The sequence below is a fragment of the Miscanthus floridulus genome, chromosome 18, assembly GCF_019320115.1.
Source record: "Miscanthus floridulus cultivar M001 chromosome 18, ASM1932011v1, whole genome shotgun sequence".
Taxonomy (NCBI): Eukaryota; Viridiplantae; Streptophyta; class Magnoliopsida; order Poales; family Poaceae; genus Miscanthus; species Miscanthus floridulus.
In genome coordinates this window covers 43,381,723-43,401,631 of record NC_089597.1, presented here as the reverse complement: position 1 = coordinate 43,401,631, position 19,909 = coordinate 43,381,723, and the positions used below count along the sequence as shown (strand labels likewise).

Genomic DNA, 19,909 nt, shown 5'->3' with positions numbered 1-19,909 from the left:
CTGAGATCTGGATCCTCTCCAGTCTCCTCAAGCTCGGTGGGGTATGCTATGCTGGGACTGGGAATTGCACGAGTTCTTTAGCGCAGGAATACTCCCTCGGTAAATTTTGTTCCAAAATACTTCATCTTCTCTCCTTCCAATACACCTTTCTTTTCTTCGAGTACACCTTTCTCTCTTTTTTAATACATCTCTGCCTCTAATTCTCTTGATCTATCTATCTCCTTATCATGAGGGTATTTTGGTCTTTTACCTACAACGATGATAGCCGTGCACAATCCTGTTCCCTTGGTCGTGTTTGGCTTATAAGTCATGGCTGAAAGTACTATTGGTTGATTTGGTGTGAGAGAAAAATATTGTTCGTTGACTGAAAACAAATCAAAACAAGCCCAAACGAACATGGCGCTAAAACATCCACTATTTTAGGACGGAGGGAGTATATTGTTCGGTCATTTGACGGGTGAGAGGTTCTAAAATTTATGATGTTAAGTAATGTATTTTGAGGAGAGATTTCCCATCGAATATGTAGGTCATGGAGCCAAACACATTCAAAAAATATCGTGAAATCTTATTATTATTAATTAGAGACCCCAACGGAGACTCCACGATAATTCCGCGATAGAAAAAAAAGATAGATGCTAGAAATTCTCGCATTAATCAGAAGCATCTGACCATTAATCAGAAGACTCTAAATATCCATAACCATTAGATCTATTTTCTTTTTTAAAAAAAATTACTCACCTCCATTGTTACAAATAGAAAATGAGATTTACCGGTTCGCAGTAGCCTGAGAGCTTGTCTTTTTGTCAGTCAACTTCAGATATGAGATGAAGGGATCTAGATGATTCATGTATACTCCTCTATGTCTGTGTGCTGTCCTGTCCGTCACTTTCCCCTGTGGATGATTCATGTATACATACTCCTCTGTCTTTGTGTTGTCCTGTCCGTCACTTTCCTCTGTCCCACCTTTCTTCTATGAGGTGAGGAACAGAGCACCACGAGATCCAAGCAAGGCGAGTCGTGGCGACGTCCAAGTCATGTCGGTGAGCATGCATCTACCTCTTTTCCAAAAGCAGTGGTGCGGGGGCTTAGTGGCCGATCACGGCCAACCGGGCGGGGCTCCATGCGGCTGTGCCGCAGGCACCGCCGCCAGCCAGGACACTGTTGTCACCTCCACGCAGGGTGCCGACTGCCGAGGTCACCGAGAAGGCGGGGCGGGGCTCCATGCGGCTTTGCTGCAAGCACCGCCGCGCCCAAGTGGTGTGCATGCGAGAGAGCAGAGTTGCTGTAGCTGATGGCCTAGGGGTTGAGCATCCTGGGCACCGGGACAGGGACGGGGACGCGTTGGCGCGGCTGGTTAATTTGCTGATAAGATCATCCACGTATGGTGACTGATGGTTAAACAAACCTTGAGTCACCACAGAGACAGACCAGTAGAAAATAGCCTAAAATATCATTGCCGAAAAAATATGGCCGCACAGCAGAAAATATTGTTCGGCTGTTGGTTAATAAAATATCTAATATAATAGGTACTATGATCACGTTAAAAGTTGGTTAATATATTATAAAATATTAGTCCTTACGTTAATGGTTAGCCTAAATTATCATCGCCCACGGCTCTTGATTGATAAAATATCTAATATGTACTACCGATCACGTAAAGGTTGGTTAATATAACTCATTAATAAATTATATGTATAGGTATTAATAGGATATCAGCCCATGATGTTCGGGATTGGTTAATCTTTTGATCAAAAACTCAAATAGAAATAAAGTTTGTCTATTAATAACAACCCCAACAAAAAAGATACACTTGCGCTAGACTGCCGGTAAAAGGGGTCTGACAGTCTAAAAAACGAGATTTTTTTTCACCGCATGGAAATAATAAACCATTTGTTTGGAATTTGTTCTGTTGTTTTCATTGTTCGGTTGAAGATAATTCAACATAATTCTTAAATCTGCATTTAAATCAACCACATCTGTAATTATGAATGACAATTCAAAGTAACCCTCTAAATTTATACATAAACTATCCATCTCTATCGTTATGAAAAATAATTTGAAATAATCTTCTAATATTTTGTATATTACTAGCATCTACTTTTACAAAAGATAATGCAAAATAACTGCTAAGTTTGCATTCAAATTATCGTATATGCCATTATGAAAGGTAATATAAAGTAAATTATCAACCTCAAGCCATTATAAAAAATAGTACATGAAAATGTATCTCAAATGCTCATGTAATTGATAAATATATATATATATATATATATAATGAAATGTCGTCCAATATTCATAAAGTAATATATACATTAAGTTAAATATTTAGTTTATTAACTTATGAAATGTTCCCTTAATAATAGATAGCAATGACAATGATAATTCACTTAAAGTTACATTGATACTCTACAATAATAATTTTTAAGTCATTATTTTAAATAAGTTTATACATTTTGACTAATATACTAATATTCATAATTTAAATTTAGCTGGTCTATATTATAAATAATCATAAAACTACTCATAATGTTTTGATATAACAAAATCCAACATCTTAAGTGTGGTGGTGTAAGCTTAAAATACCATTTATGCCGTTGTCAAAATTAACGGGTGGCATCGGACCCAAATTTTTTTTAATAAAATAAGAAACATAAATTTGAATAAAAGATACAATAAGAACTAGAGTTTTAGCTTAAAATTAGTTATATATTACGCAATTCTGTTAATATTAATATATTAAAATTTGATTAAAGTAAATATATCTATTGTACCATCATGTACATCATATACACATACATGTATAAAATAACTATATATTATGTTTTTAGTAATCATGAAAATATTTTATTAATGACTCATTTACTAATGATACTAACAAGTTATTTAAAATTACATTAATGACCATGACATATAATTTATAAAAGTTTTTTATCTAGATATTTATACATTCTAACTAAAACGTTCTATATGTCTATAATAATTATATAAGCATTATTGCACATATGTGTAGTTTATGGCCTAACATATCCTTATTTTTAAAATTGCAAATGAGAGTTAATAAAATATACAATAAGCACAAGAGTTTTGATTCAACTTGAGAATATAAAATAAGTAGCAGTTAAACTTAGGTTCATGACAAGATAAGACATGAGCTGCAACAACAGCCACCACAGTTTAATCTAACGTTTCAAAGAAATGCGTATTAAAAATAAAAGGTTCCGTGAAAAGGAACAAACTGTGGATATAGTTGTCAACACATGTGGTTATCACAACTAGAGAGTACAAAATATCTATTGTGTTAGAAAATGAACAAAGTGTAATATGTGTAATTTAATATAAGTATTTTTTATTAGTTTGAGATATTAAACAATAACTAATCCTTACGTCTCCTAAGATTCTATCCTATACGAGAGCATGGGTTAGAGGACTAATTTATATTTGTAGGTGAAATGACCTTCTAATTTGTTATATATCCACACAGTTCAATTCATAAAGAGGGGCATCCAACATGCCCATATACTATACAAATTCAGCCATACTCTAGGATACAAAACAAAGAAAGAAAAATAAAACACACAACCATAGAATCGAATTAATGTTACATTCTTACCCGTGCCACACAATGATCCAAATCTAGATTCAAATAAAAGTTAACTGTATGAAGTAAATTTTTTAGTTAATATATATTAAACAAATAGGGTTTTTTATTGCTTAAGTATCTCAATGTTAGTCCGTGTGGGAGCACGGGTTGATAGACTAGTTACTTCAAATTCATGTACAATTCATAAGTACCGAAATGGCCAATGATTTTTGGGACATGAATGAGCATGTTTCGTTCGTGCGTTTATGTTTACCACACCTAACCTTTGACAAACTATTATTGCCACAGAAAGTGTGGCGAGTAAAATCGAAGCCACACTTGTGGCAACTTTGACAAGAAAATGAGTTTATGATGTGTGAGATAGGGTGCTAAAAAAGTATGGCGCGCTATAGTTGCGAGTCGAACAAATGCCTAAGAAACTGTGGCACGTCTAACTTGCAGCATGGCAAGTTGTAGTCATCATCCAACCAGGCCTCGTAGTGGGAATGTAAACTGCTCCATTGTCAACTGTCTATATTCATTTGAAAGAAGGCGTTTCATAGTCCATAAATTTGGAGTAAACTTTTATTCAGTTTATAAACACTATCAAATTTGCATGACAGATTCAAGGTTCCAATGAGAATATGCACGCAATTGAAAATTAAATTATTGCAAGCTGAGACATTTCTTTTTTCAGAAAATGTGCCGAGCATGTTTTCTATTAAGAATAAGAATGAATTTTACAATGAGAAAATAAAGACAATAGAAAGGAGTGACCTACAAACTCAAAGGCAACTAGGAAGCAATAAACAACCCTAGGTTAATAATCACTAGTGGTGATGGTTGGTAGATTATGAACTAGTGTGGTTGTTTAGTGGAGTTACCTTTTGTCTCTTTTGTTGCTTCATTGTAAACTATACAAAACTGGTATCCCCATTTCAACTTCTGTAAACTTTTTATTATTAATATAAAGCTGGACCAATGGTGTTTGGTGTAAAAGAAATAATGACCTGGCAACAGAACCAAATGTCCGAATCATTCACGTACAAAAGTTAACACAGTGCATGATCCTCACACTTAATTTAGCAAATCTCAGTAAATTTTGCATTGGCTTCCGGACCCAGGCCTCGTTTAGATTGCAAAAAAAAATAAACCCGATAAATAGTACTATTTTCGTCTTATTTGGTAAATATTGTCCAATCGTGGACCAACTAGGCTCAAAAGATTCATCTCGTGATTTTCAACTAAACTGTGTAATTAGTTATTTTTTTTACCTATATTTAATACTCCATGCAAACAGCTAAAAATTGATGTGATAGAGAGAGTGAAAAAACTTAGAATTTGGATGGCAACTAAACAAGCCCTGGAACTAGCGCAGCTGCCATTTATGAAGGGAAAACATTCTAAAAGCCAAAAGCATTTGCTACCCAAAAGGCCAAAGCCAAGCTTCAGCTTGTGATTTCTGAAACAGCGTCTGCTCTGTACAACTACTGCCAGGACAGGAGCGGTGTGTCCAGTCTCCTGGCGTGGCCGGCCGGCGCCATAACTTTTGGCAGTGGCTGCATGCATGGCACCGGCAGGGCGTCGGCGGTGTGGGTACTGCGGGTGCGGCAGTGTCACACACGTACACGTACTCACGTGGCGGCGGTGCGGTGCGCCAGAAGCGAGCGAGCGAGCGAGCGCTTGGCGCAGTGTGCGTGCGGCACGCCAAGGCGATCGATGCACCGATGCGCGTACACGACGCACGGCCGCACAGGCATGGTCATGTGGGTCTCTCTGCTGCCCATCGCCTCACCTGGCATGGCTGTGGCTGGATTCTGCGTCGGCCAGTGCTCTCCCTGCCGGCGCGCATTCCAAGGAGATGTCTTTGGGCTGTAACGCAGATTGTTACGGCTCGAGGCAAAACCCTAGTGGAGTAGTGGACCAGTAAACAAGAGTATTACTGTTTCCTTCGTCACCCCATCATCTCAAGATGCGTAATCTTTTAAAAGTACTTGCGTAGTGGAGTGTCTGTACTAAAATGTAAAAGATCATTCCTGGCCATAAAAAACCATCATTCCTAGTGATAAAAAGCAAGGAACAAAACCAATGACATATATTAGTAACATATACACGGCATAGGTATACAAACACAGGTTATATCTGCTAGCGTGCTCCTAATTCATGAGCTTTGCCCTTTCCAAGTAACAGAGCTCGCATGCTATCGCTGCCACATATTGCCAGTTCGAGCGAGAGTAGCGGCCAAATACCATTGATAACGCACGCACAAAGACTACGTAGATACCAAGCATTTCATGGCCTGTCAACGCCCGTATACTATTTGGATGGGCACGCACGAGGGCGAAAGGGACGGGAATCACACATGCGACCAACCAGGATCATGCCAAGCAAGGGACAACAAGGCATGGCGGATTTGCTTGCAAACGAAGGGATACACATACACCAACACCAGGCGAGCAAAAGAGACGCGTCGTCAAGGGACTCGAGCAAATCCACTTCCCGTGATATCGAAGCCAGGTCCCCTTTGGATGCAATTGACATCATAACAACTGAGTCTCAAGAAATTGACAACGTCGAAAGACAGAAAACTGGTGCAAAAGCCACATCCAGATACGATTTTTTTTCCTCGGTGAACTTTGAGTACTCCACACAGCAAAGAAATGATGATACAGAAAAGTATGCTCTTGACAACCGGACCACACACGTCTAAAGTGAAAGTATCATCAGACCAACCATGGCAAATGGGTGTATGCAAAGTTACTCATGATGATTTCCGTGCTGTCAACTTGATAAATGGAAAACGGGCAAAACTTTTTCTTTTTTAATCTATCCTACTGACTCGGGATGGCTCAATGCGCCATGATGTGGTGCTTGCTACGCTTTCTTTGGTGCAACCAGGTTACATTCCAGCTTCCACTCTTCCACATGCAGAATCTCACCTGCAATGGAACTCTTTCAGCACTTCTCGTGGAATGGGAGATGTATTCATCAATATAATCAAGTGTCCTGGTCCCAGAAGGATTGTAGGATCTTCTTGGCTGTACCAGCCGACAGCCAGCACCTAGCTTTCCTCAGCTCTTCAGGTCTTCTGAGACAGCCGAAGGAATACAATGTGTTGTCAGAATATCTTGAGTTGCAGCCTTTGCAGTTTTCGTCTCCAGGACAACCAACTGTCAGATGGTAATGTTTGTCAAAAAAAAACTGTCAGATGGTAATAAGTAGAACCAATAAATAGTAAGAACGTCAAATTTGACAATGGATCAGGAGGCAAACATAACTAGCTTTTGTTTGCGCGCCAGATACCTGATCGTAGTCCAGATCAAACTTCAAGAATGCCTCATCGCACTCTTCCACCATGGTCACTAGGTGCTTCAAGTTTTTAACCGGTGTGTCATTGAAGGCAAGAACCTATACACAAAAAACAAATGATTGTATATTTAAAAAGGGCACTTATACTGCACACTCCAAAAACAGAAAATATTGGTTTAGCTTCATGTCATTAATAATCACAAATGGCACTAAGAAAGTTTATATCCATACTAAACTTCATACAGGCACTGGTATCACTGCTGAAATATAATAATCCCTCCAGTTCCAAAATATCGATTTAGGTTCATGTCATTAAGAATCACAAACAGAACTAAGAAAGTTTATATAACCATACTAGACTTCATATAGGCACTGGTATCACTGCTGAAATATAACCCCTCCAGATATATATATATATATATATAGTTGATGTAATCTCGTGTATTTATTTTAAATGCTGATTTTTGCTATCTTGCACAAGGAAAAATATATTGTGATCATACTGTTCACAGACATGTTTATGTCCTTGTTCTTGTTTTATCTTAACAAAATATATACATTTTCAAAATTCCATGTCAGATTAGCATGCAAACAAAAGTATTACAGATCCATTGATGCAGTGGGAGGATAACCATGCAATCCAGATGGAACAGTTAAGTAGCATCTTGTTTTACTATGACTAAAGTTATATTATAGAAGCTATTATTACCTGAATGTTGACTATATCTTCATAACCAATGTTTATATCTGCCACAAGCACCTGAAGATTCATGAAGAAATAAAATTAGTGTTAATTGTACAATAAGCTACAGAGCAAATAGAGATGCACTGTGTCTATGTAAATAAAAGTTTTCATGACCCATCATATAGAAAGAGACCTGTGACACCACCACAAGCTGCTCATCAGATGATTGCGCCATTGCATGCAAATGCTTATCCAACAACTTGACCGGGGCATCATATTCATAGTCTTTTCCATACTGACAGATAGCACTCTATTTAGTCAATACTCAATAGGACAAATTTTATACACCACAAATCTAAATTGAAAAAAGAAACTGCAGCAATTCAGTGGACATTGGCATATTGCCAAAGCATGATTCCAAGCTATGACAAACAGAACAGGGGTTGGTTACTCCATGATAAAGAATTGAATAAGTTTAGTACAATGCCAATACCTACTTCACAAATAGAGAATTCCAGAATACAAAAGAACTTAAAAGTGCAATACAAAAATAACTGCCCCCTCAAAGTGAAAGGTTATAGATGGCTTCTGTAGCAGCTATTGAGTTGTCTTTTAAATATCATTGAGATACAAAAATGCACATTATACTGGAAGTCCAGATGAAGATTTCCAGGATTACAACAAAGTCAGAAGGGAGCAAGAATATAACAGAAATGGAAAGATTTACTGCCTTGATTATTTCATACATAAGCCTAAACAACAGAGGAGAAGAAAGACATCATACCTCAGATCGAAGATATGGAACAGACACAACCATAAAAACAAAGCCAGCAACAATGTAATATGACGGCGGCCTTCCCTTTATATGAGCTGGAATGAGTCTTTTGTGGGTTGCCAGCTTTATGTTAAATTCATGGATTTTTGAGTTGCGAAGTACTTTCACACGTGCCTTCTCACCAGTGTACTTTTGAGAAACAAGGTAGCTGAATCCAATGCGCTCACCATGCCTAAAAGGAACTGGATGACCAAGCAGTCAGAAAGAGCAAGATATCAACTCAATTTTCCACGGATTTTAACTGGGTAACATGAAAAGGTAAGTTTCAACTGGATGAGGAAGTACAGAATTTACAAATTCCAAGATTGTTAAGTGAAGTTTCGTTGTCCCAGGAAAATATTCGGTGCAAACCACTTCTTAAGGGAAATGTGAAAAACACCTAAAAACGTACTTAGGAGCTTTTAAAATAATTGAAACGAAGCATAGGGTAATGGCTTTGCATGAAATACTTCATGACACTAGAATTAAGAAGATAGATGGTCTGGTCCTAAAGCTCTTTGAGAAGGCCTATGACAAGATACTTGGGATTTTTTGTTTGAATGCCTTAACAAGAAATGGTGTGATTGGATTTAAATGGTTATGACTACTGGGACCCTCAGTGTCAAAGTCAACAAATTGTAAAGAAAAACTACATGAGATGAGGGTACATTACTCAGCTAAAACGTAAAATCCAAATTCCCCTGTGGAATGATTTAATCAAGATAAAACATGTTTATCTGAGTGGGAGGTCTATGGTTGTCGGAGATGGTAGAAGCACTGATTTTTGGCTTCACAAATGGTGTGGAAAGGTGTCCCTGAAGGCCTGAAGAATAAGTTCCCCCTTTTTCATGAAAAATAATGAGAAAAATTGTTCAGTTGCTTGGATGAAAAACAGAAATTGGCATCTCACCTTTAGGAGATGGTTAAATGAGGACCTTCAAACTCATTTAAGAAGGTTACAGGATATCCTATACAGATGCAACGTTATTGATGAGAAGGACAAGGCTAATTGGGACAGGGAAAAATCTGGAAGGTTCTCTGTAAAATCAACTTATAAGCATTTATATGTTGAAATGAATATGAACAAAATTTCAAACTAATCTGGAAGGCTAAACTCCCTCTTAAATTTAAAATCTTAATGTGGCTTCTTGTTCAGAATGTCATTCTAGCCAAAGACAATCTCACAAAACACAATTGGAAAGGAAACGAGCCTTGCGTCTTTTGCACAGAAGAAGAAACTACTAGTCATGTTCTTTGAATGTACAGTGGCCAAAATACATTTGGAGTTTGTTTGCTTACTCTTTTGGAACTAACTGTAGCCCAAACAGTCTTGATCAATAATTGATTCGGATTAAGATTACCTCATGGAAAACAAGTGTCTACAGTGGCTTAGCTGCTATATGTTTTGCACTGTGGCGCACAAGGAACTCTGTTTTGAAGGCAAGACAATCAAATGCCCAACAGCAATCATGTGTATGATTTGCTCTTTTCTTAACTACTGGTCAGGTCTACAGCACAAAGAGTTCGTCTCCCAGATTGAGCAAGGTGTTGAGACCGTGAAGAGGATGGCATTGTACTTCCACCAGGTCTACTGTGGGAGGAAGAGTACCCAAGATCCCTGTGACAAAGCCTCTGGAAGCAAGTCTGCTTTTGCTTACCCATGCTGTCAGCCTGCGTGCTGAATGTTAGGCCTTACACCTTGTAATGTTCCTCACAGATTAACCATGTTGAAGTACTTTGCGGCTAGCCGTTTATGGCTTTAGCTTGGGTGGTTTGTTCTCACAGTGTCTGATCCCTTGGTGATTAGAGTTGTGGGGATACCTGGGTAGGGTCTGTTTGTATGGTCTTTTAAATTTCGCTGCTTCGAGAAATTCGGTTTTACCATTGTGGAAAAAAAAATTGAAACGATGCACATCCATTTTGTCGCAAAAGTTTGAGATGTAATCTCAATCTAAAAAAATATCATATAAGAGTAACAAATTTCAGGTGCATGTGCACTTTAAAAGAAAAAATCCCTGACAATTTATCTTCAGTGCACAAACACCTGAAATTTGTCATTTTTGTATGAATTTTCACAACAAGTTTGCATCTCAACTTTGTGAACAACTGCACCTACGGGTGCACTATGGATGGCTCTTTTTTTTTTTTGAAAATTTTCTGAGTATATTTTTAAGAGGGGTTTTCATGTTTCTACAGAAGAGGTGGTTTGCACTGAATATTTTCCCACATATCCCATATCTGTACGAGTGTTTAGGACTTCAACACACAGAGAAAGAGCATATTTGAGTAGATCCAAACAGAAACTGGAATCAAATCCCATAATCAGGATCATCAACTACAAGTGAGCCATACAAATGGAATACAACTTCTAATAAGCTATCTAAGAGAAAATAAAATGATCATTGGAGAATATGCAATGACAGATTACAGCTACAGACTTGTAATATAATATAACACCTCTTGGCCAATGCAGACAAGTTAAATAACAAAAAGAAAAAGTGACAATTGGCATATCCAGTCATGTGAATCAAGGACTAACCTGTACCATCATTGGCAATATCAATACCATCAAAGCTAAGGACGATATCAGAAGGTTGGAGGCATCCAGATTCAGGAGCAGTTGGCTCAATCCTTCGTATCCGAACACCCTTTTGGTTAGCTTTCATTCCCATTGCCTTGCGGAGATCAGGATTTTCCATTTTTTGCCATTCTATTCCAAGTATAGGGAAACCTGCAAAATGAAACAAGATAATTACATACCAGATTCAGAACATAGGTGTAACTAGAGTGCACATCATAGTATATAGTACAATTTTGATCTGCGTGAGAGATCTTCTCTATCAGGCAATGCCCGGGAGTCATCTTACCCCCCGCGGGTCAAGTTTTTTTCATAGTATATAGTACAATCTGAAGTAAATAAAATAATGACCACAATAATTTATTGATATAAAAAGGATTGCCGCCCATGAAAAAAAAGATAACCAGGCAAAAGGAAGAACAACCAACCCATGTAGCTGAAAGGTTAAATTCCTCATGTGGAGCACAAAACTGAGATTAATATTTCTTCAAAATAGGGGTGCAGCTTGGACTGGCCCCAATTAACAGGCTTGCTGATCCTTGTTCTTTACCACTGGGAAGCATCTCAGATCTTCAAATGAAATTAATATTTGGCAGTTTTAGTCTCATGATCAAACTCAAATCAGTTTGTCACACCTCAAACGGTTACGGCTCATTATATAGTTGACAATACTAAATCCATATTTTTTCCAAGATGGCAATCAGAGTTAAGTTACAATTTTCATGCAGATATCAGTTCCATTGCTCTGTAATGTGTGCACTGCCCAAGAATTCTAGAGATTCATGTTTCATGACGGATTATTCATTGTTCCCTCTAAAATGACTATAATATAACATCAGTTCTCACAATCATAATGTCATGACAGCTGATAGAAACCTAAACACGTCTAACATGTTCCTACGCAAACAAACATTTATTGGATTCATACCCCATCACATACACCACTAATACATGTCTCAAGACAATAAATTGTATACAAAAATAGAACAGGAAGAAACCTGTGTATTCTCCGGATTTTTTGTAGTCTTCAATGAAGTGGTTAATAACTGGGGTGGGTATAACGTAGCCTATGTTCTCTGCATCTTCATGTTTCAGAGATTGAAAAGCTATACCGACACATTTTCCCTTATCATTGAAAGCAGGCCCCCCTGAGTTCCCTGAATTTATAGCTGCATCTATCTGTTTATGAGTAATATCCAGGCAACAGAAGTTTACATAAGTGAGATTAGTCATAGCTCTATGTATAAAAAGGCAAATCTATAAGTAAAAGTATGCAAAAATATAATACAATACCTGTAACCCAACAAGCTCTGTAGAACCATGAACATATGACAGTATTTCTATCCTAGAAACTACACCACTAGTCACTGAGATCGTATCGCCTCCAATTGGGTAACCAACAACAGTGACAGCATCCTGGAGTGCTGGCAGCGACCCAAACTCTACAGGTGAAACGCCTTTCCAGAATTCATCATCCTCAACAGTCAACATTGCTGAAATGGAAAACTCCCTTGTGGTTAAAATTAAGCAAGAAAATTCACTTCTTGGAACTTCATTTGTCAGAAGAAGCTGTAGTTTTTTTTTATGAAGCGTTACTTGAACATTTGATCGAATCTAGTTAGTTGACCAACACAGCTTCATAACAGCGCATTAAGGTCTCGCAATTGAGGGTGCATACAAACGAGGTTAGATGGTTTTTCTCTATAATCTTCTTATCCTGCCAGAATTATTACAATATTTTTATTATATTAATATTTTTTAACACACACTTCTCCATGTGATCTGTTCTGCTTAGGCTTGCCCCTAGTAGCATGCAATTTCTATATAAACAAAGACCAAAAAACGTGGCATGTACAGCTCTCAGATTGCAGTAGGCATACGAAGATAACAGTTAACAGTGCGCAACTTGATTCTCCATTCCAACATCACCATTATAAGAAGGAACCAAGCAGGCAATGATCTTCCAATATAAAATCATATGAAAAGGAATAAGTCATTGGGACATCTTATAAATTCAAAATGCACTTGACGGTGGATCGATTATTGAAAGTACAACAAGAAGTCTACAACTAGTTCACACTACGAGGTATGTCGATTTTACAAAATTTCATGAGCTAAAATGAGGCGAGTCTAGTGAAGCATACCAATGTCACACTCGGTGCCTATGGCAAGGACAGTCGCAAGGTACTTGGTGTCAGAGCCACGCTTCTTGAGCTTGACCTGTGTGTAATGCTCAACCGAGTGGGCGTTGGTGAGCACCCTGCGACCGCCAATGATGAACCCGCTGCTGCTCGAGCTGTACTGCCGCTTCCGCTGCCACGGCAGGGAGAAGTTGGGCTCCGTGTGGACGCAGAACACCTTTACGACGGCGTCCATCGACGGCACCACCTTCACCACCTGGTCCCAACGCAGGGGCTCCACCGCCGCCGCGGGAACCTCAACCACCATCTCGCCGTTGGGCGCGGCCGCCTTGGGCCCGCCCCGCGCCCGCGGCGGAGGCGAGGGCGAGGGGGCGGCATCGACCTCGGAGGCCGGGGGCCCGTTGCGGATGCGGCGGGACTTGCGGCCCCGGCGGCGGGGAGCCGGGGAGGATGACGCCGGCTCCGGGTCCGGGGAGTCTGACGCCGCCACGGCGGCGGTGGAGAGCGGCGAGGAGGATGGTGCGGCGTGGTGGTGGGTGTGGTTGTGGTTGCTGTCGGGGGAGGCGGGTACCGGCGGCTTCGGCTTGCGGCCGCGCTTGCCCTTGCGCTTCCCGCCAGAGGCGTTGTCGTGGCTGTCCATGGAGGCGAGCTAGGGTTTCGCCTCGACGGTGGCGGAGGTTGCTAGAAGGAAAGAGACCGGAACCGGCTGGCACGGGTGCGGTCGTGCGGTCGGGTCCGAGCCCGAAGTGCGGTCGTGCGGTGCGAGTGCGACTCGTAGTGTATGCGTTTTTTAAGAAGGAAAAGCGGAAACTTCCGGCCATATTGCGCTGCGCGTCTCCACCCCGGTCCCCGGGCCGGGCTGAAACTACAGTGGGCTGAGTGGGCTGCCATTGATTTCCGAGGTTAGGTCCATTCCTTTCCCTAAGGCCCTAATTCTTATGGGCCCCTAAGGCCCTAATTCTTATGGGCGTGATTGGTTGCCCGAACCGGACCGTCATTTGGCCCATCCCGTATCCTTTGGTGCATTCGTCTGTGTTTGGTTGCTCTACTCGCATCTTTCCCCTGTTTCCTCCCGTGCAGATTCGCTCCTCCATCCCGGACGCCGCCGTCTTCTCGATCCCCACTTCCCTCTCGGTGCAGGCTCGCTCGGTGCTTGGCGGGAACCTTCGCGCCGAGCACGGGAGATGAGACCGTCCGGGCCATAAAGCGCGCGGGGGTCTCGGCTAGGGTTACCACCCTCACTCTTCGCCTCTCCTTCCGCCATAGCTCTGGTGCGAACTCCCGTCTTGCTCCCCCTCGATCTCGGTAGCCCTACCGAGGCGACCCTCGCCGGTGGATTTCTCTCGGTCCTCCGGCGTTTGGATGGTATATATATGCCACTTGCGCTCTTCCCCTCCTCTTCTTCACTGTCGATTTTTTATTGATTTATTGGTGGATTTTGCTTGAAATGCCAAGAAATCAGGGTTCTTGGTTTGACATCCTCAGATCTGTACGATGCTATACCTGATTTACCTGTTCCTAGCTCAGATCTATACATGATGCTTCATATTTGGTTTATACCTCATGTTTTATGTAGATCTTGTACATGCTGATGCCTATTTTGTTGTACACACTGAGCAAAGTGCCTATAGGTCAATGATGTTGATTGGGTAACCGTATACGCTGGAGGAGCACCATTTGGTATGGCAGCCACGTCTTTCATTGTTCATTTTGTCTAATTTTTTACTTGCTAAGCAGTGCACACCCATGTTGCATGCTTGCTTTCTAATGTTGCCCTTCATCCTATTGTGGTAGACATGGCATTTGAAGCTAGACGAAGGGATGTCGCTGTTGTGGTTGTTGCAGTGGCGGCTTGGTTTTCATATGGTTTAGGAGGAAAGTTGAAGATTCACGCTCAGTCACCTATGGTCCCTTGGCTGAAAGGGACATACAGAGGATGAACAATCTTAGATACATCTATGAATCTAACGATGTGCACTGTGTCAACCTTCTTAGAATGAGGAGGGCCCATTTTTCCAACTTTGTGACATTTTCCGTAGTAGAGAGCTTGTCACTGACAGCATACATGTATCTATTGAAGAACAAGTAGCCATATTCTTGCATGTTGTTGATCACAATAAGAGGTTTAGGGTGGTTGACCTTACCTTCAGGAGGTCCGCAGAGACAATTAGTAGGTTCTTTCAAAAGGTGATATATGCGGTAGGAGAACTGAGGAATAAATTGATTGTCCCTCCTGCTACCAATGTCCATCCTAGGATCCTTGGAAGTGGAAGGTGGTACCCCTATTTTAAGGTTGGTGTCTATAACTTGTCATACATAGGTCTCATGCATTATCAGTTTAGTGTCAATGTTCACTCGCACTTATGTTTTTTCAACTAGGACTGCATAGGAGCAATTGATGGTACTCATGTATTATCTAGAGTGCCTGTGAAGATGCAAGCTGCCTTTAGAGGCAGGAAGCACACCATCACACAAAATGTGTTGACAGCTGTGGACTTTGACATCAGATTCACCTATGTGCTTGCTGGTTGGGAGGGATCTGCACATGATGCTCTTATCTTGTCTGATGCTCTTGAAAGAGATGATGGCCTTAGAGTGCCACCAGGTATCATTCAAACCAAAAAAAACTTTGACACTTTGCTTAATCCTAAATGAAACTACTAAAACATGTTCCTATCTGCTAATTTTTAGGCAAATTCTATTTCGTCGATGCTGGCTATGCAGTGAGGCCTGGTTTCTTTCCACAATTTCATGCCACAAGGTACCATTTGAGGGAGTTTGGTTCAAACCGACCTCAAAATTAAAGAGAGCTTTTTAATTTAAGGCATTCGTCTCTTAGAGTAATAGTTGAGAGGGCTTTTGGGGCTCTAAAGAATAGATTCAGGATATTAGACAACAAACCTTTTTACCCAAACAAGACCCAAGTTAAGCTTGTTCTAGCCTGTTGTATTCTTCATAATTGGATCCTCGAGCATAGGTAGGACGAGCATGTGCCTGCTGAATCCACATGGACACCTAACATCAATGATAATGTCTCACAACCAGATCATGTCCCTGACAATGGTACCTGAGCACAACAGAGGGAGACATGGGCTGCACAGATGTGGCAAAACAGGGGAAATTCTAGGGTGTAGTGGCATGGTGTGTGTACTGTTTAGTAGCATTGGAGAAACTTGTATTTTTACTGAAACCTTTGGCACTTTGCAATGATATAGTACATATTCCTTTTCTGCCTATTTGATCTGTTCAACTTGTATTTCATATCATGCAATTTGTTTTCCTTACGTACTGGTTGTGGATAGGAAATGGACAATGTGCCTGACCAAGTTGTTAACATTGGTGGTGAGGACAATATGGTGGAACAAGGTGGGGTAGTTGTTGATGATGATGGCAACCAAGCAGCCCCTCAGCCCAATGACCCTATGCACTGGAGTCCTGTCTGGGTTCATGCTTAGGAGGTTCCATGATTTGGTGGGGTAGGGGGTCAAAACTGAGAAAGGATTCAAGGAGATACATGTTAGGCAGGTTGCACTCATGGTCTCTAAGTTTGCTAGGGTCAATATGATCACCCAGCAGATTTACAATCACCTGAGAAAGTGGAGGCAAAGGTGGGTTAAGGTTGTTAGGCTCAAGGATTTGAGTGGTGCTCTGTGGGATGAGGACCACCATATGATAGTGCTTGATGATGAACACCTGCTAGGCCACACCAAGGTTAGAAACTCTTTGGATAACACCTCAGCTATCCTTTCTCTTTTGTTTTGCTCCCCTATGTCTAATAGTTACATCTATTTCACTAACTAGGACCATCCTGCTGATGCTAAGTTCTTTAACACACCAATGGAGAACTATGTTCAGATGGAGGCCATCTTTGGTGGTAACCAGGCAATAGGCAGGTATGTAATGGGCTCAAATGAGCCTCTGGGTACTCCAACCGACATTGGCCAAGGTGATATTGATACCGTTGAGGATAACACTGACTTAGATGGCACAGAGGCTAAGTCTAGAAAGGGAACTCCTTCTGGTATGGAAGGCTCTAAGGGTTCTGATGTCAAGGGCCAGGAGGAAAGGGGTGGCAAGAGAAGGAAGCTTGCCCTAGAGGAAATAGACCTTATGAATGGAATGATCAAGGCTGTGGAGTCTGTAGGAGATGCCCTCAAGACTCCACAGCACAATGAGGTGCATCAGGATCTTTATGGATGTGTTATGGACTGCCCTGGGTACTCACAGGAGGCACTCATGTGTTGCCCTGGTTTACTTGCTGAAGAACAAGGCTGAAGGACTTTGCTTTGTTCAGATGACAGATGCTCATAGGATCCTATGGCTTAGGACCTACCTGAGCACAACCTACTTTGCTTAGATGCATACTAGCTGGCCTCTCCACTTTTGCATATAGCCATGCTAACTATCTTATGTTGTAGGAAGTATTTTGATGTGTAGCACTTACCTCAACTGATGCTACAAAGAACCATTTGCCGCGCTAATCAAGGCTGCACCTAGTCTGGAATAGCATAGGAGCCATGGTGATGGATGTGAGGCTTTATTGATCTGTGTGGTGTAGACATTAACAAAGGGTGATAGATTGTCACTTAGTTGATCTGAGCCCTAAAATACCTTTGATTGTCAGTTCATCTGATACATTTCAGATGCTGTTATTGTTCTTGTAGGAGTTCCTATTTGACCGATGATACAAACTATAGCCATCTGAGATGGTTGTGGGTATTATTCCTATTGTTGCTTTATTGTCTGCTTATGTTTTCTCATGTCTTTCATCAAACCGTGGGATACATCTATTTCTAAGCAACTGTTGTAGGCATGCCTACCGGATGGCTAGGATAGACGTGTCCCATGGTTTCATGGGAGTCATGAACTTGCCTTAGCAATTTGTGTTCTTAGTTACCACCTAGGATGATTGCAGTTTTTGACTGAGGCTGGTACAATTGTGAGATCCTTTTCATGCCTATGAAGATAACTGTGCCAATGTGAGTAATGGATTATGCACATTGTTGACCTTAGACTTGTGAGGTACTAGAGTATTGTTTCTTCTATCTTCTGCTTATGCTTCTCATGACTGTAATCAAACCATGTGAGACATCCATGCCCAAGCAATAGCTGGACAATTCTGATGATCTGATGGCTGGGCTGGATGCCTCTCATGGTTTCATTCCTGTCATGATCTTGGTTTTCTACAATCTGTTTGAGGTTTGCTGCTGTCTATATTTCTTAAGCTCCAAGTTCAAGGTCAAATGAAAAGATAATTAAATCTGAGGCAAATCGATTGAACTATCCCTTCCTAGGCTAGATGTAATGCCCAGATAAATAGTTTTAAAAACAACAACTACAAGAGCTTCCCTAACAAAGAAGAGGCTGAAGCATCATACTTAGAGTTCATGGGTTGTGAAGATGATAAAGTTTTTGTCAATCCTCCACCAAAGGTGCTCAACAACAAACCGGTGTTATTTGTTGTGGCTGTGATGCAGTGTTTTCTGTTGCTGATGCCCCTGTGGTTCGTTCTTGCTCGTTGCTACAACTGTCTGTGATGCTCAAAATGCCATGGCTTGGTAAGTTGCCTGTAGGAGAAAGTAGCCTGGGGTCTATGCCCTAAAATGCCTCCTTGCAGTTCTTCAGTCAACCAATGAAGCCCTAAAATACTTGGTTACCGGCTATTGCTTTAGTTCGGCCGTTTATTTTGATGATGCTTGAGTTTTTCATTGCTAAGCATTGTTGTAGGTGCCTCTAATTGTTTTATATTGCCCGTGATAGTTTCAAAATGCCATGAAAACGTGTGGAGACAATGACCTTATGAGGAACTGTGACTTTTGGGCAACCAATTACGCCCTTGTTCATGATTTGCTGGGAGTACTATTGTCATGTTTATGTCATTAGAAGCTCCAAGGTCATTGTCAATGCCAAACTTGTTGAACTGATGCAAAGTTATCTATGTTGCCAAACTTGTTGAACTGATGCAAAGTTATCTATGTTTTCTTCTATTCTTCTTCATTCTGCAATAGCTGATGGTAACCACACCAAACTCATACATGGGTACTCAGACCTAGGGCAATGCGGCCAATCTAACCAGAACTGAAATCACCGGTTCATACACCGAAACGGTGTAAACAGGGAACCAAACACGACGCTGCTCATCCGATATCCTGTACTCGGTTGCAACCAAACACACCCACTTACATGCTTCCATCATGGCTAGAAAGAACCTGCACATGCCCTCTATCCCGGATTACCAATGCCGGAGCAACCAATCACGCTCTACGTCTCCCTTCGATCTTTCGTGGCTATCGTCGCCGCCCTAGTAGCTTTTTGATCCTGACGAAACAATCGACAATCGCAGACTTCGTCGACGCAACCGCAGATCAGTCGCGCGTGGTTACACACTTGCACTGTATGATAGCCTCTCATTGGAAAGGAGAAGAAATCACCCACATTTGCAGGTGCATTTTGCTTCCCATACCAAAGCAATCTCTTTCTGGCAAAATCTTCAGGGACCAAGAACACCCCTTGGAGGTCCAGGTCCAGTCAATCTCATACTGTAGAATCTATCACAAGTGGAGTAGGAGTAGATGCTTCTCCCTCCCACTCTCAGCAGCGGTAGTAGTACAGTGGAGTACTTTGCCGTGGGTCATGGCCTCGCCGGTCGACTGCTGCGCGCTTCCTGTCCTGTGCCGGGTCCTTTTCTCTCGTTCGTACCTTGTGTCCACCCGATTTGCGAGCGGCAAACGTACTGATCGCCGGTCAATTCTACTGCAGAGGTGCTGTCTGATGCTTGCTCGCTTTGACTTCGTGCTGCGGG

General features: G+C 41.2%; 1 protein-coding gene across 1 annotated transcript; it reads right to left on the bottom strand.

Moving 5' to 3' along the window:
• Window positions 1-6,165: 6,165 nt before the first annotated feature.
• On the bottom strand, window positions 6,166-13,809 carry LOC136521681 (protease Do-like 9). Its single transcript, XM_066515437.1, has 9 exons — window positions 13,111-13,809; window positions 12,260-12,459; window positions 11,965-12,145; window positions 10,928-11,119; window positions 8,359-8,591; window positions 7,768-7,869; window positions 7,599-7,649; window positions 6,884-6,988; window positions 6,166-6,750 (listed from the first exon to the last, which is right to left on the bottom strand). The coding sequence occupies exons 1-9, from the start codon at window positions 13,745-13,747 to the stop codon at window positions 6,652-6,654; spliced, it is 1,800 nt and encodes a 599-aa protein (XP_066371534.1). The 5' UTR covers window positions 13,748-13,809; the 3' UTR covers window positions 6,166-6,651.
• Window positions 13,810-19,909: the final 6,100 nt, after the last annotated feature.